Below are 16570 nucleotides of genomic sequence, written 5' to 3' on the forward strand. Positions count from 1 at the left end.
CCCAGGAAATATTTCTTCCCAAGATCTCATTTCAGTCTCCCCTCTTACTTGGCCTGGGAAAGTTTGGGAGCCTTTCCCTCACCATGAGAGTGTGTTACCAGAAGATATCGGTGTATTAAATTGAAAAACATTGTTTGGTGTCCTCGTGGTGTCTCCTCTGGTTGCTCGTCTGTCACTGATGCAGACCTTTTTGGTGCTTCAATACTGTATGCCAGCATTCACTTCAAATAATGCCAGGAACCCTTCCCAGGTGCTGGGCCTCCAAGTGCAGGTGGCAGATGTTAAATCCACATCTGCTTTCCCCTGAGGAGCATCCTAGAGTGCTTCTAGACACTCTAGGAGGGCCACAAAGTTGGTGAAGGGTTTTGAAGGGAAGCTGTATAGGGAGTGGCTGAAGTCACTGGGTCTGCTGAGCCTGGAGAAGGGAGACCTCATCATGGGCTGCAGTTTCCTCACATGGGGAGGTGGAGGAGCAGGTGTTGAGCTCTCTGAGCCAAGGGAATTGCAAGAAGATGTGCCAGGGAAGGGTTAGGTTGGATGTTAGGAAAAGGCCCTTTCCCCAGAGGGTGGTGGAGCACTGCACCTGCTCCCCCGGGAAACAGTCATGTTGACAAGCCTGACAATATTCCAGAAACGTTTGGCCAATGCCCTCAGACCCACAGGGTGAATGTTGGGGTTTTTCTGTGCAGGGACAGGAGTTGGGCTCAATGATCCTTGTTGGTCCCTCCCAACTCTGAGCATTCTACAAGTCTGTGATTCTAGATATCTTCCCACACTTGTCATGTGTCTTCCCCATCATCTTGTTTCCCATGATAGCACAAATTACCCATCAAAGACATTTAATTACAATTACCCGATTGGACTTTAATTCTTTTTCTCCTTTTATGCATGACTCTGACTTCCTCCATGGCCTGTTAGTCCACTCTTGTTGTTATAGGTAAGCGTAGTGGCTCAATGCATCTCTTTGGCAGCATGTTTCCCAGAGTTCCAGCAGCTTTTTCTCTATGTTTACGCACATTTCTTTTGCTCTCTGCACCACTAACCCAACATTCAGCCAGCTTCACGGTAACAGTAGAGGTAGCTCCTGTACTGGAGGTTCTCTGGTTCCTGACTTTATTGCTATGAGAGATGGAAATCCCAGAACTGGAAGTGGAATGCTTGCCTTCCAGCTCAGCACTATGCTGGGAGAAACCACTCCTGAGTGGAGCACTCCTGTGCTGGGCTGTAACCCAGTCTGGCTTGCTCTGTGGTTCTGATGATGTGGTTCCTGCTTCATCTTATCCTTGTTTGTCTTTCCGGTATGAGGAATAGCACACGTGGCTGTTCCTGTGTGTCGCACAGGGCTGACTGGGCTTCGTTATCCTCTCTGTAGAGACAAACTCATCTTTTCTTGCTGATATAAGAAAATGAATCCCAGAATGTGCCATCTGTTCTGACAGCACAGCAACTCTATTGGATGAGAATAAGACATTGCTGATGTTACTCCAGCTCCGTATGGTCCGTTTAGGCTGTCACAGCTTCTCGCTAGCTGCCAAGGGAATTATTTTTAGGATGCAACCTGTATTTAACGTCAGAGTTTAAATGGAGGAGGAAAAACTTAAAGCAACTGACAAGGGGTGGCAGAGGGAAAAATGGGATGTTTTGTATCTGCGAATGTATATTAATGGAAAAAAATAAATTAATACATTACTTCTTAATGGGATTATTATGGGATGAACAAATGGTAGTTGCTTTAGCTTTGCATTGTTCATAATTCTGCCAGAAAGTTTGATTTCTGGTTAGACACTTGTTAACTTTTCCTCTGTATTAAAAAAGCTGGTAGTATCCCTGGTTTAATGTTATGTTGAATAGCTTTGGCAGATCTTGGTAGGTAACAGAGGGCATTTATGCATCTTCCTAGGCCTCAGTTGTTTCTGTTGCTCACCCATCTCCGTAGTAATTGCTCTCCATATGTCTCTTTCCGCAGTGAGGGCCACGGGAAGTTGACGGTGTTTTCTGTGAAAGCCATGTTAGCGACGATGTGTGGTGGGAAAATACTGGATAAGCTCAGATGTAAGTGTCGTCAAGTGTTTCTGTTACTGGCCTCATATGATTTTTGTATTAAGTGCCGAAAGCTGAGCTTTGTGCCTGTTCAGAGATCTTTATACGAAGGTGGAGCTCGCTGCAGTTATGTCTGTGCCACGCAGGCCATCTGCTGGCCGCAGAACAAACCGACTTGGTTACTATACAGGCTTTACAAGTACCTCTGTTTAGTTTTAGATGCTTGGGCACATGTTTAAATCTAAAGCTTCAGTCTGATTTTTCTGACAGGAATACTTAATTTGTGACCATTTCTTCTGGTTTGAGGGTGTTGAGGGGCTCTTGTACATCTTCTGCTCCACCTGATGTGCTCTCTGCATCTCATCCATGTGACTTTGACCTATTTTGGACAGTGGCTCTTCTGTCTTTAGGCGATAAAACTCAGTTCCTCTCCTTGCCTTTGCAGCCTGTCGCTCAGACTGTCTTCTACCGCTTGGTGTTTCTGGGCTATTTCTTAGAACATTGTGAACTGCTGACTCCTCCTCATTCAAACTTGGGTTTGATGAGCAGGTTTTGTTGTCCTGTTGGGTACAATACCATAATATTTTACGAGTCAACTGAGACAGCAAAGGTTCTTTTTCTGTAACTGTAATGATAATGCTGATTTGCAGCTGTTCTGTGTGGTCATGGTGCCTTCTTCACGTGAAGCCTGGGACCTTTTCTCATGCCTGCTCTGCAGCATCTGTGGTGACAGTCATCGAGGAGCAGTAGTTTTGTGGTTTTGTACATATTTTGTCATTTCCTTATTAATAGTATTTTCATTATTATTATTATTATTATTATTATTATTAATAATAATAATATTTCATTAAAGCTGTTTTAGTTCTTTTTTCCCAACCCACAAGTCTTTCTCTCATTTCACTTTCCCTGGGCAGAGGGACGGGAATTTGGAGTTTAGCTGCTCAGTTTTAGCTGCAGTATCTCCGATATGAAATTAGATCAAGTTTCCTCCTCGACACCCACTTGACTGCACGGCCCACATGTTTATCCTTGGGGATGAGGGTCCTTGTGCCCTCGTTTCTGACCGCTGTCCTTCTGACACTCTCCTCTAACACTGTCTGACATCCAACATGCTGCTGGCTGGAACCAGGGTTACCAGGAGCTGGGGTGCTGTGACTCTCACAAGTTGTTTTCATTCCAAGGGGCTTCTCAAAGGATTGAATCTGGTTTTAGTTTGAACATGCAGCTGTGATGTCTCATAATGCCTCTTCTTGCCTTCTTCCTTCTTGCTCTTACAGCTACTGCACAGCAGAATCTCCTCTCAATACAGGGCGAGATGGGAGAAAACAGGAAGATTTATGTAATAACATGTTTGAATCTACTTGTTTCTAAATCTTACCACTTGCTATCAACATAAATTATGTAAAAGAAATTTCTGCCCTTTTTTTCCTAATGCTGGGGTTTGAATGGGTTGAAATAGTTTTCCCTTTTCTGGACCCAGCCTGTAGTCACTGTGAGATTTTTGTTATATTTCCTTGCAGATATTTTCTCTCAAATATCAGACTCAAATGGACTAATGATATTCACCAAGTTTGACCAGTTCTTGAAGGAAGTTCTGAAGCTCCCGACAGCGGTATTTGAGGGGCCTTCCTTCGGGTACACAGAGCATTCTGTACGCACCTGCTTCCCACAACAAGTAAGAGCCAGCCCCGGGAATGTGTGCTGCTCGCTCAGGGCATTCTGCTAATGGCCACCACTGCTGGGTTGGGGTTTGGGTAGGTTTGGAGTGCAAGGGGTGATAACGGGCACTGTGTAACCTCAGCGGGGTTAGAACCTGAATAATTTAGAGTATAATACCCAGGTCCTGGGTAATTAAAAGGTTTGCACAATTTTAGTTTGGCCCCCTCCGTGAAGGGGCATTTCCATGTCCTATCAGAACAGCCAGGGTGACTTACTGCTTCTCTAAAACACAGCATTTTTACAATTTTCTCTTGCTTTCTCCATACCAGCTTCAACAAATCATTGCATGGTTGGCTGGGTCTACATTAAACAAATGAGTGTTGTACACAGAGGTTGCTTTTAAATCTATTTCGTTGTTGTGCTTCTTGGTGCAGATGTTTTCTCCAAAGTATTTCCACTTCCTATCGTGTTTGGAGTAGATGTTGCAGTAATGATCTTAAAAGAGCTTTTGGTTATAAATTAATTGTTCTGAGATTTGTTTCTAATTTGAGATAATGTAAATAGTATAAATAGTCCTTAAATCAACTGTAAACAGGAACCCAGATAATATGGGCCTAAAATGAAATGTTTAGACTCTGATTCTGTGATAATCATAACCAGAATGGCTTGGGTTGGAAGGGAGCTCAAAGTTCATCCAGTTCCAGCCCCCTGCATGGGCACGGACTCCTTCCACTGGATCAGGTTGATCAAAGCCCCATCCAACCTGGTGTTGAACACCTCCAGGGATGGGGCAGCCACCACCTCTCTGGGCAACCTGGGCCAGGGCCTCCCCATCCTCACAGGAAAACATTTCTTCCTCAGCTCTCTTCTCAATCTCCCCTCTTTCATCTGAAAACCATTCCCCCTTGTCCTATCCCTGCATTCCCTGACCAAGAAGTACCCCCCCAGCTCTCCTGGAGCAGAGCTTCAGATGGGATCTCGCCCTGCAGAGCAGAGGGGCAGAATCCTGTCTGTGGCCCTGCCGGTCCCACTGCTTTGGATCCAGTCCAGGACACGGTTTGGCTTTCTGGGCTGAAAGTTCCCATTGCCAGCTCATGTTGAGCTTCTATCTCTGTGCTGGCTGAGGTGTTCATGTGCTACACTGATTCCCACAAACATTACCCTCTCTGTTACATTGGTGCAAGCCGTTTATATACATAGGGAAAACTATCTGATCAAATCCCACTTCATGGAATTGACTCTGCTGTTGTATGTAAATCCTCAGTCTCACTTCAGAGCTATAAAAATTAGGCACTGGATTGTAAGCTCTGTGTGCTCTTACCATCTTCTGCTCAGGCAATGAGGATGGGGTTTTATTTTGTCCAGAAGCTTGGGCTTGGGAAGTCCCTGTTTCTCTTGTACCCACACAGACAGGCTGGTGGAGCAGGACTGGCAGCTGGCTGAGATTTCTGAGGGACTCCATGCAAATCTTGGCACGGTAGCAAGTGAGGTGCAATAACTGCCTGGAAACATGAGCCAGCAGTGGCCCAGGTGGCCAGGAAGGCCAACAGCATCCTGACTTGGATCAGAAATAGTGTGACCAGCAGGAGCAGGGAAGTGATTCTTAATGTAGACTCAGTGCTGGTGAGGCCGCACCTTGAACCCTGGGTTCAGTTTTGGGCCCCTCACTCCAAGAACGACCTTGAGGGGCTGGAGCGCATCTGGAGGAGGGAAACGGAGCTGGGGAAGGGTCTGGAGCCCAGGGGTTCTGGGAGTGACTGAGGACTCTGGAGTTGTTTAGTGTGGAGAAGAGGAGGCTGAGGGGAGACCTTATCACTCTGCAGCTTCCGCAAAGGCAATTAGAACCAGGTGGGTGTTGTTCCTTAGGAGAAGAAACCAAGGGATGGGACAAGAGGAAATGGCCTCAAGTTGCACTAGGGAATGTTTAGCTTGGATATTGGGAATAATTTCTTCACAGAAAGAGTTCCCAGGCACTGGCAGAAGTTGCCCAGGGCAGTGGCAGACTCCCCGTCCCTGTAGGGTTCAGAAGCCACGTAGATGTGGTGCTCAGGCACAGGGTTTAGTGGTGGTGTTGGCAGTGTGAGGTTGAGGGTTGGACTCGATGATCTTGAAGGTCCTTTCCAACCTAAACAACTCTGATTCCATGATCTGCACGCAGCTTGCCTGTAGCGTTTTGTGGTGCTCTAACATTGGCTCCCAAGTAATAAGAAGGCTCATTCTTCATATTGATTCACTTTTAGAATTTACTTTTCTCTGATTTTATTCAGCAAAACAGAATCCCTAGTGTAAGGCCAGGTTTGTAGAGAGTGGCAGTGGTTTTAATTATTCCAGATATACTCTGTATCCCAGGCCAGTTTCCTCATTTATTTGAACAGTGAAACAAGCTGGTCCTGAGAATGAGAGGGATAGTCTGTCTTAGATTTAGTTTTATTTACTAATGCCTCGCCAATGTGAAAATCAGCTTCCCAGCAGTAATATTCTCCTGTTACACCTATCGTTGTGCTGAAAATCCCTCCAGGTGGCACTGGTTGAGCTGTGGGGTCAACGTTTATGTTCCATACGCGTAAGCCACATCTGTACCAGTGAAAGAAAACGTGCCTCGAGCTGTTCCGTGGTCTCAGGGGCGGCTGGAAGAGGCTAATCACATCCATGCTGTTCACCTCCCTTATCCCCTCAAGTAGGGTAGTTACATGGAAACTGGTTATTAAAAATGATTCCTAGCTGATACTAATACCTCATCTGGATGCTGGAATCATTTGGGAGAGTGAGTGGTCAAACCAGACATGGGTTTAATACCATAAAAGCACTCATGATTGAGTTTTAATGCCCTGATGTTTGTTAAACTGCCTAGAGGCAAATTGTTCCTGGCCAACTGTGGGCCCTGGTGGTTCAAAGAGGTCCTAGGTCTGGTGCTTTGTGCTGAGGTGCAAAGGGCTGACGAGTTCCTGCTATCCAAGTGTTGTAAGGGCAGAAGGCAAAGGGACGTCAGTGTTACATGCGCTCCACAACTCTGATTTGTTCTTGGGTCACAGCTGGAATAATTCAAACTTTTCCACGCAGAATGGAGTTTGTTGAGATACTTTTGGCAAGGGCTGCATTCCTTGTGATGGCTTCCAGATGTATGCTGTAAAGACGTCCCAGGGATAATCCTGTGTTCCAGGTCCAGCAGGGGCTCCCACAGATGTATGGGATCACGTCACACTTCTCTGAAGGCTTTTTTTTTTGCTTGGCTACAGACCATCAATTTGTCTCAGAGCTGTTGTGTCACTGTGACGTTCCCTGCCCGAGTCAGGATCCTTCCATGGCACAGCCTGCTCTGTCATTCCAGAGGGGAGGCCACTTTATCTTGCATTTACGGAGCCATGTAACTGTACTGTTTCTGCTGAGCTGAGTTCATGTTAGAGACTCTGGAGTGTGGCTGCTGCGGAGTCCAACTGTGCCTTGTTCTGTTTACTCAGCAGCACAACCTGCTTTGGGCAGACCTTGCTCCCGTAGAAGCTTCGCTAAAGCATTGCCTGACTTAGGCTTCATGGTTGGTGTGGCTGACAGCCAAACTGACTGCGCCAGCCCAACAGGTCAGGATGTGTGGCCTTGTTCAGGCAACATGAATGCGTTTAGTGAGGACAGGATAGTGTCTGTGTACTCTGACAGAGTTGCAGTTTAAGCTCAGGATGTGGGAGAGTTGCAGAATGAGAGGTGGGGTCTAACACAGCTACATACGTTGATAGGACTGGATTTGATCACTACAGAGTTAAAAAAACCAACAGCTTTGTGTTAGCACAGGGGATGTGATTTCATGGTAGTGTTTTGTGGGGAAATATATGCATTAACATCTCATCGGAAGAACCGTATAAGCAGATTAACAGTAAAATCAGCCAAGTTTTTGCTATTGAAGCAGCCATAGAATGAATCATAGAATGGTTTGGATTGGAAGTGACCTCAAAGTCCATCCAGTTCCACCCTTCTGCCATGGGCAGCGACACCTCCCACTGGATCAGGTTACTCAAAGCCCCATCCAACCTGGCCTTCAACACCTCCAGGGATGGAGCAGCCACCACTTCTCTGGGCAACCTGGGCCAGGACCTCCCCACCCTCCCAGGAAAACATTTCTTCCTAAGATCTTATCTCAATCTCCCCTTTTTCAGCTGAAAGCTGTTCCCCCTTGTCTTATCCCTGCAACTCCCTGATGAAGAGCCCCTCCCCAGCTTTCCTGGAGCCCCTTTCAGTACTGGGAGGCCGCTCTAAGGTCTCCCCACAGAGCCTTCTCTTCTTCTCAGCTGACTCAACAACTCCAGCTCTCTCAGCCTGTCCTCACAGGGAGGAGCTCCAGCCCTTGGATCATCTTTGTGGTCCTCAAGATCTCTGTGAATTCCTCTGAGAACAGCATTGGTATAACCTGGCACTGCACCTCCTGCAGGGAGATCCAAGACCCCTGATCTGTTCAGACAAGATGATGTGCTAACAGCAATGGGTGACAACTGTTATTACCATGGGATGGAGAGCGAGCAAGCAAGGGTTACAGACAGCATCTCTGCAGAGATGGGTCTGTTCTTCTGGGTGTATTTGCCCCTTGTGACTGGCTGTGCCTTCACATTTACTGGTTTTCAGTTAATGTTCTTTGAGTGTGGGTCCTGCAGACAGATTGTTTGATCGGTTTTACATCACAAATGGTGACTGTTTTTGTGGTTGCTTTTTGTTGGGTACTGAACTCGGTGGGAAGTGTTAGACCAGCTGCAAGAACAGGCTTTACCTCTGCTCCTTCTGACACCTCCATCGTTCCGGGAGGAGACGGCTGCCGTTTATTTTCCTATCAGCTCAGCTATTACTGAGAATACTTGTGCCTAGACAAGATGTAGTGCTGATAACCCTCCGTGAGCCTTTTTGGTCAATGGGTTGCAAAATATCCTACCTGTTTCTGTGAGAAAACCCATCTCGGTCCCTGCTGCCCTCTTGTGAATTACGTGGAGGTTGCATCGCTCAGCACGTGGCTTTGACAACTCATAAGGTTCTCACTGCCTAAAGGGACCAGTATTTGCCTTTGAGAAACATCGTGTCTACAGCAGAAAGAAGCTCTCCTGCTGGGTTTAGGTCCTTATGCCACCATGCTTATCATATATCACGCTCTGATCACTGGGTCACAGGGCAATTTGGCCTGGAAGGGATCTTAAAGCCCATCCAATTCCAAGCCCTGCCATAGGCAGTTGTTGGAAACCTTTGTGTCATTCTCCCTTTGCCTTTTTCTTCTTATTTTGCCTTTAAAAAAAAAAAAAGCCGTTTACTGTATAGACTGTGTGTAAATATTGTTGTAATTACTCTTTTGCAGTGTGTGCTTTTTCCAGTGCTGTCTGTATGTTTGAAATGCAGCTTGGGCACCAGTCCTGACCAAACAGCCCTCCATGTCTTTGTCTGTTAATCATTTATTTTTGTTTGATTATGTCATGTCTATACTAATCATTCTTGGTGTTACCATTTGCCTGACAGAAATTGAAACTCCCTGAGCAGAGAGGTTGTGGTTTTTATTTCTTTATAGCATATGAAATGTTCCTGGTACACAGATGTCAAGTCAGAGAGAGATTTAACAGAGTGAGCCCAGAGGAGGTTACAAAGATGAGCAGAGAGCTGGAGCACCTCGCATATTGTTGTTCAGCCCAGAGAAGAGAAGGCTGCATGGAGACCTTTGAGCAGCCTCCCAGCACTGAAAGGGGCTCCAGGAAAGCTGGGGAGGGACTTTTGATCAGGGAGTGCAGGAATAGGACAAGGGGAATCGTTTTCAGCTGCAAGAGGGGAGATTGAGATGAGATCTTAGGAAGAAATGTTTTCCTGGGAGGGTGGCAAGGCCCTGGCCCAGGTTGCCCAGAGAAGTGGTGGCTGCTCCATCCCTGGAGGTGTTGAAGGCCAGGTTGGATGGGGCTTGGAGCAACCTGATCCAGTGTGAGGTGTCCCTGCCCATGGCAGGGGGTTGGAACTAGATGTAGATGGGCTTTGATGTTCCTTCCAACCTATACCATTCTGTTATTCTATGATTCTGTTTTAAGGCTGAAGTTTTGGGCATATGAAATTGAAATTTTTCCTATAATTAAGTTCTATTTCTCTTTTCTTTGCAGAAAAAGATCATGCTAAACATGTTTTTAGACACATTGATGGCTGATCCACCTCCTCAGTGCCTTGTGTGGCTGCCTCTCATGCACAGACTTGCCCATGTTGAAAATGGTAAATGGAATGTTTTCTTATTTGAAACATCTGGTCTGAGCAGGGTTTCTGTTCCACATCTGTAAATGCTGTCCTTCCTCGTGTAAAGAAGCATTTAATGCTTTCATTGTTCCCACTGTAATGGTATCAGTCCCAAAGCATTTGTGTTGGAGTGAAGCAGGCTCTGTGCTCCTAGAATGAAAGCTCATGCTTTGTGAAATTGTCATCAGCAATGCAAAACAAGATTTTAGAGTTTTGTCATCTGTAGTAGTGAAAGCATCTGCAACTCTACAGGCTTGGAGAGGAGTGGCTGGAAAGCTGCCTGGAGGAGAAGGACCTGGGGGAGTTGATTAATAGTCAGCTGAACATGGACCAGCAGTGGTCCAGGTGGCCAGGAAGGCCAACAACATCCTAGCTTGGATCAGGAATAATGTGACCAGCAGGAGCAGGAAAGGCATTGTCCCCCTGGACTCGGCACTAGTGCGGCTGCACTTTGAATCCTGGGTTCAGTTCTGAGGTCAGTCCCTCACTCCAAGAATGACACTGAGGGTCTGGAGCACATCTGGAAGAGGTGAATGGAGCTGAGGAGGGGTCTGGAGCCCAGGGGTTCTGGGGGCAGCTGAGGGAGCTGGGGCTCTTTAGTCTGGAGGACGCTGAGGGGAGACCTCATCGTTCTCTGCAGCTCCTGGGAGAGAGGTTGTGGTGTGTTGGGTGTTGGTTTCTTCTCCCTAGTAGCCAGTGACAGGACAAGGGGAAATGGCCTCGAAGTGTGCCAGGGGAGAATTAGTTTGGATATGAGGACGAATTCCTTTATTGAAGGAAAGGGCTGCCAAGCATTGGAAGGGGCTGCCTAGGGCAGTGATGGAGTCCCCATCCCTGCAGGTGTTTAGAAGATGAATAGGTGTCATACTTGAGGACATGGTCTGGTGGCAGACTTAGAAGGGCAGGGTCAATGGTGGGACTCTATGATCTTAGAGCTCTTTTCCAACCTGAACCGTTCTGTGATTCTAAGATGAAAGAACAAGCAGCAGGACAACAATATTCTCTAAATGTTCATGTGTTTTGTGAAACTTTTTTAAAACTGCCACCTGAACCACGTGTTCATGCGCCTTCAAGTACTGACTCGCAAAGTTACTGGGACCCATTCAAATACTGTCTTGAGGAGCATTCAAGCATGAGTCCCTTCAATGTACACCGCAGAGGGAAATGCTGAGCTCCTTCCACTTCTACACCTTTCCTTAGGTACAATTCCTTGGGTTCACTGCCTGTGGAAAGAATTTCAGGAGCAATAAGGGGTGAGAAACTGAAGATTAGCAGTGAGAAGGAGCGGTGAGACAGTTGTCTGGCTGAGGGGGCTTTTTGGAGTGCAGGGAAGCAGAAGGTTGTGCAAGAGTGTCAGAAGTGTTGGTTGGGTTTAGTGGCCAGCAAGGTGTGCGTTTGACTTTGAGCAGCTACAGACAAGGGGTGGTGGTGTTTTGTATGTGAGAACTAGGAAGAAAACAACTTCTTTTTTTTCCTCTCCCATAAACTAAACTTCATCTTTTTCCTTTCCCAGAGTAAAATCGTGTTATCATCCTTCAAACCTGCTGCACTTTGTTACCTCTTCTTCTGCTTACTGCATTTTTAGCCAGTTTAAGGTGTATACACACATATACAACGTGTGTAGGCTTTGTACTTCTATGGTGTAGGTGGATCAGCTCTCAGCTCTGCTTTTTGCCTTGCTGTTCACAGGCACAGCTTGTTACGCTGTCCCCAGCTGAGTTCTCATGACTAGTATTTTATTCTCTATCTCCTGATGCTCATGCCTGCAACACGGTTAAGCGTTGCTGTGATCTTAAAATTCTGGGATTTGACATTTGTTTTTGTCCTCTCTTGATGCTCTTGCAAAGCATCTCTGGTTGTGACTTTAATCTGCATTTATCCAGCAATGAACAAAGTTGGGGTTGTGGTGCTCCTGGGGCCTTTTCTCTCACACAGCAGAAGAGCAGATGGGTTTCCCAATTGCTCTCTGTGCTTAGAGACATTCCCCGATAACTGTGGGTCTCATTAAAAAAGTGCTTTGTAAGAGAATCTTGAGGGGAGCAATTTCATGGAGACAAATCTTACAGGGAAACTTACCAAAAAGGTGGTAAAATATCAGATAAACAGCAGTGCTGCAGCATCCTTCCCATCTGTATGGGACAGGCTGCACTGACAGAAGGGCAGCAGGCACTCCTTGCTTTTGCCTCTTCCTTTATCCTCTTATCCCTATAAGCATGTACCTCAAGGAGAGCACGCAGAGTGGAATAAGTTGAGGGAACAGGCAGGAAAAATGTTGATGTGAATGACAGGTCAGGATAGAATTGCACAGACCTGAGGTGAGGGCAAGATGTTTAAACACTGTGTTTGGGCAGATGTGGGAAGATCGGGAGGTAATCCATAGAATCATGGAATGATTTAGATTGGAAGGGACCTTAAAGCCCATCCAGTTCCACCCCCTGCTGTGGGCAGGGACAACTCCCACTGGATCAGGTTGCTCCAAGCCCCATCCAACCTGGCCTTCCACACTTCCAGGGGTGGGGTGTTCCCATATGATGTTCCTGTAGCCTTATCTCTCTTTCTGTTTGAAAGTACCTGGAGGGGATGACTTGATACCTGGACTAATATCATCCTTATAGCCTGGTGCATGCATTCCTGCACCGTCTGATCACTGCTGCCACCCTCACTGTGCGGGACGGCTGTTCTGTGTGTGCAGATCCCACCTTCACCACCTTTACTGGGAGCAGCTGCAGAAGTGTCCTTTTTCCAACACTTTCTCCAGGGCACTGGAGACTCTCCCCATCCATCTCATCTGCCAGACCGTCCCTAGGTTTCCCAGCTGCTAGAATACCGTGGAGGATTCTTGTTACACCCAGGTTTGGCATTCCAATAACTTGATAGGATCACTTGTAATGCTCATGGCATTCACATTTCATTTCTAATTCCTGTCAGCTTCTTCCACAGCTGCCTCCCTGGCTGCTCGCTGTGTGATGCTCCCACCAATAATTCCTGTCAGTGTTCTCCCCTCTAAGTTTCTACAATATTGTTTTCTCAGACACTTTTATTCTGTTGTGAATGGTGTTTGTGCTCCAGACAGGCAGCAGCTCCTCTGTCTGTGCGGAAGCACTGATGAGAAACCATTGCAGCTGATGCTGTGAGGAATGGGGCACAGCACGGCAGGCTCAGTGGGGCGGAATGGAGGCTGGCTCCACCAGGCAGAGGAGTTCAGGGAGCCTCTGTGGGGCAGGTAAAACCAGCAAATTCAAAGGATAAGGATAGCAGAAGCATTAGAGGAAATGTTGAGGAGAGACTCAGACCTGATTACAGGTGTGTCCGCTAGGGAAAAAGCAAGCCAGGAGGTTTTATAGTTTAAAGTCTGTGACAGAGCAGCCAGACACCAGAGTTCATTGATCTGGATCGAATATCTCCTATTAAATGGTCATTTTTGATAGTTAAAAAGCAGAAGATGGAAGACGTGAAGCTTGTGCTGACAATGGTATTGCTGTGGATTCTGTGGCTAAATTACCATGAAGTCACTTGGCCAGGGGGGTTGTGTTTTGATATCTGCCTCTATTGCAAACCCATATGTGTTGAAATGGACGCGTGTAGGAGGTTACAGGAATTCTTGTCTCCTTTCAGTTGAAAAGTCATCCAGAGCATAGGCAAAGCCATAAAAGGAACAGGGATCCGTGCTGGTTTAAAACAGGATCACTCTCTCATTTGGGCACGGTGGTTTGTGGCACTAACTCCTTCAGCTGGACTTGTGTCAGCCCGATAAGCTGGCCAGAACCAACCTTCTGGTCTGGAGAAAGAATCTGGCCACAAAGATTCTCTGTCTTCATATGTTACTTGACCATGGGCTGCTAACCTGGGGATGAACTTCTTTGAGGCATCACCTCCGTCTCTCATCCCAAACAGCCGTTCTGTGCTGTGTGCAGAGCTGCTCTGCTTCAGGGCTGGCACGGTGGGAACTTCAGGGCAGGAATTGGCATCTCCCTGTGGCAACCTTGGAGCTGAAGTCTGAGACATTAGGTTCCCACACAAAATACTGGGATGGTTTCATTCACAGTTATTAAGTGGGCTTAAATTTCAGGCAGGGATTTGGACCCTTAATGAGTTTGGGATGACTGGTTTTTACTTTGTAAGCTCCAGCTGGCACCCATGTTTCAGCACTGTGCAATTTCTCAGTGACAGGTTCTCACATCCAGCATAGACTGAAACTGGCAGTGGTCACAGCAGGGAGAATCATAGAATCATTTGGTGGGAAGAGACCTTTGAGATCAAGTCCAAATGTACCTGCCCACTATTAAACCAGATCCCTGAGCACCTCATCCGCCTGTCTTTTAAATCCCCCCAGGGATGGGGACTCCACCGCCTCCCTGGGCAGCTTCTGCCAGTGCCCAAGAACCTTTTCAGTGACGAAATTCTTCCCGATGCCTAATCTGAACCTGCCCTGGTGCAATTTGAGGCCATTAAGAGTTAAGGGTGACTCCGATATCCACCTAGCTCTGTGCTGTAACTTGCTCTGCTGGGGTTACTGCTGAGAGCCTCTCTGGCTGTGAACCTCTGCTACGTTGTGATCTGACACTTGTGAGAGCAGTGAAATGCCAAATTTGGATGGAAGGGGCAGCCAGGACTTCTCTTCAGGCCCTGGGGTTTTACTTTCCCAGGGAAATACAGAGCAGAATACCTGGCTTTGAAACTCCCTTTGATTGTTTGCTGAAGCTTCTAGTAACATCTGTAGAGATGCTTTTTTCTAGCTTGTGGACTCTGCAGAGTGAAGATTGGGAATATGGCACTATGAAACTGCAGTGTGTGTGCTAGGGGAACGTGGTTCCTCTTTCAGAGTTCCCATTTAAAAAGTTTTCCATAACACAGCTTTAACTGTATCAAGTCATTATTCAGTCTGGTTTTATAACCCAAGCTTGGCCGCCTTCTATGATAATTAATCCTTACCTTTCCCAGAAGATCACAGTGAGGTCTGGCCTTGGCCCAGGTTGCTCAGAGAAGTCCTGGCTGCCCCATCCCTAGAAGTGTTCAAGACCAGGTTGGATGGGGCTGAGCATCCTGATGCAGTGGGAGGTGTCCCTGCCCATGGCAGGGAGTTGGAACTGGGTGGGCTTTGAGGTCCCTTCCCACCCACATCATTCTATGATTGGATTTATCAGTGTTGCTGTTGTTTTCCGAAACCACACGTATCAATGTTAGGGTTCTTCATTCTTTGGTTTAAGGCTCTGGAGTGCAATACTTGTGTCCTGTTTCCTTCACTAGGAATCTCTCTAAAGGCACAGAGCCAGGGAAGAGAAGAGACTGTTTGGAAAGGTGGGGCAGAGGAGGTCAGATGGAGTGGTAACCAGAGGTGGAACATCTCTGACTGATTGACACTGATGTATTTGCTTTTGTGGAGACACTGACCCAACAGTTGTCCTTAAAAGGAGAGCAGGAGCCAGCAGCCCTGCCACAGGCACGTTGTGGGACGGGACAAAGGAAAAAGCTTTGGGCACCTGTGCCTTCATCCATCTCTCCTTCCAAAGGGAAACTTGAACGGATGTAAACCTTGCTTGAGGAAGTAGTGAAGGCCCCATCCCTGGAAACATTCCAGGTCAGGTTGGATGGAACGCTGAGCAACCTGATCTGGTTAAAGATGTCCCTGCCTCTGCTGAACAGGATGACCTGTAAAGGTTCCTTTCAACCCAAAGCATTCTATGATTCTAAACGTTCTTGAAAAATTTGCCTCACTGTTTAAAAGTCCTCTGTCAAAAAGTTGCAGTGGAAGCTGGAGCAAGATCAGCATTTCAGTGTTCTTAGGGTGAGAAAGCTTTTTCCCAGTGCTCTTGCCAGAGTTTCTTCTTATCGCTGTTCAGACTCTGAAGTTCCTGGGTTTGGCCCTGGCTCTGGGGAACCTATTGCAGGTTTGTGTGGGCCTCTCACATGTTGGATGGTACCTTCTCAGCCTGATCCCAGCTAAGAGCTCTACTAGGTACTGTTCAGACACCGCTATTTCTCTCTTCTGGGTGTACAATTAACCCACATCTTTCCTGGGATGGGATACCCCAAATTGGACATTTTTGATGGTTGTTTGGTACGTTTATGAAAAATATTGACCAGTATGTGGCCTGGAATACAGCCCTTTGCTCATTAGGTCTTTCCATTTGACAGTTAGCTGTGCTCTGGACTTTTCCCAGTGAGATTCACATCCAAGTTACAGCCCTTCCATCTGTTGTGCCTTTCCCCCTCCCATGAGAATATTGTGGGAGACTGATTTTGTAGGAATTACTGAAGTAAAATGAAAAATTGCTGACGTTGATGCCTGTCTCCTGTTCTCAAGGTCAATGATTCAGTCATGGAAAGACAGCAAGTTGGTTTGGCAGATGTCCATGGTTCATTTCCCTGTTGTTCTTCAGGTCCTTACAGGACTCAGCTTTCTTATGTGTTCCACTCTGTGTTCCACAAGTGGAAATAACACGAGAAGTGAGGAATTACATGTACAATTTCACATTCTTTGAAGGATTGTAATCACAATTCTTGTGATGTCAGTTTTAAATCCCCTGCCAGCCATCTCTCATTCTGTTTTGTCTTTGTCTTTGAATATTTGAATTATTCTTTTAACCCTCATGAGTAATTTGTCCCAGTTTTTGTTCTGTAGGCTCCCTTTGGAATGCTG

At 46.7% G+C, this 16570-nt stretch overlaps 1 protein-coding gene across 14 annotated transcripts in view; it reads left to right on the plus strand.

The window, feature by feature from the left end:
• DTNB (dystrobrevin beta) overlaps positions 1 to 16570 on the plus strand; it is a 161548-nt gene that overhangs the window by 21588 nt on the left and 123390 nt on the right. For all 14 annotated transcript variants that reach the window (XR_008449026.1, XR_008449030.1, XR_008449029.1 and 11 more), the window contains 3 exons: positions 1967 to 2052; positions 3561 to 3715; positions 9804 to 9909. Coding sequence is in view for 10 of the 14 variants with exons in the window: in XM_054061653.1 (XP_053917628.1) it covers positions 1967 to 2052; positions 3561 to 3715; positions 9804 to 9909 (347 nt within the window). In the remaining 4 variants the exon portion in view is untranslated. The remainder of the gene's footprint in view (positions 1 to 1966; positions 2053 to 3560; positions 3716 to 9803; positions 9910 to 16570) is intronic.

The sequence above is a fragment of the Cuculus canorus genome, chromosome 3 (assembly GCF_017976375.1).
Source record: "Cuculus canorus isolate bCucCan1 chromosome 3, bCucCan1.pri, whole genome shotgun sequence".
NCBI classification, from domain to species: domain Eukaryota; kingdom Metazoa; phylum Chordata; class Aves; order Cuculiformes; family Cuculidae; genus Cuculus; species Cuculus canorus.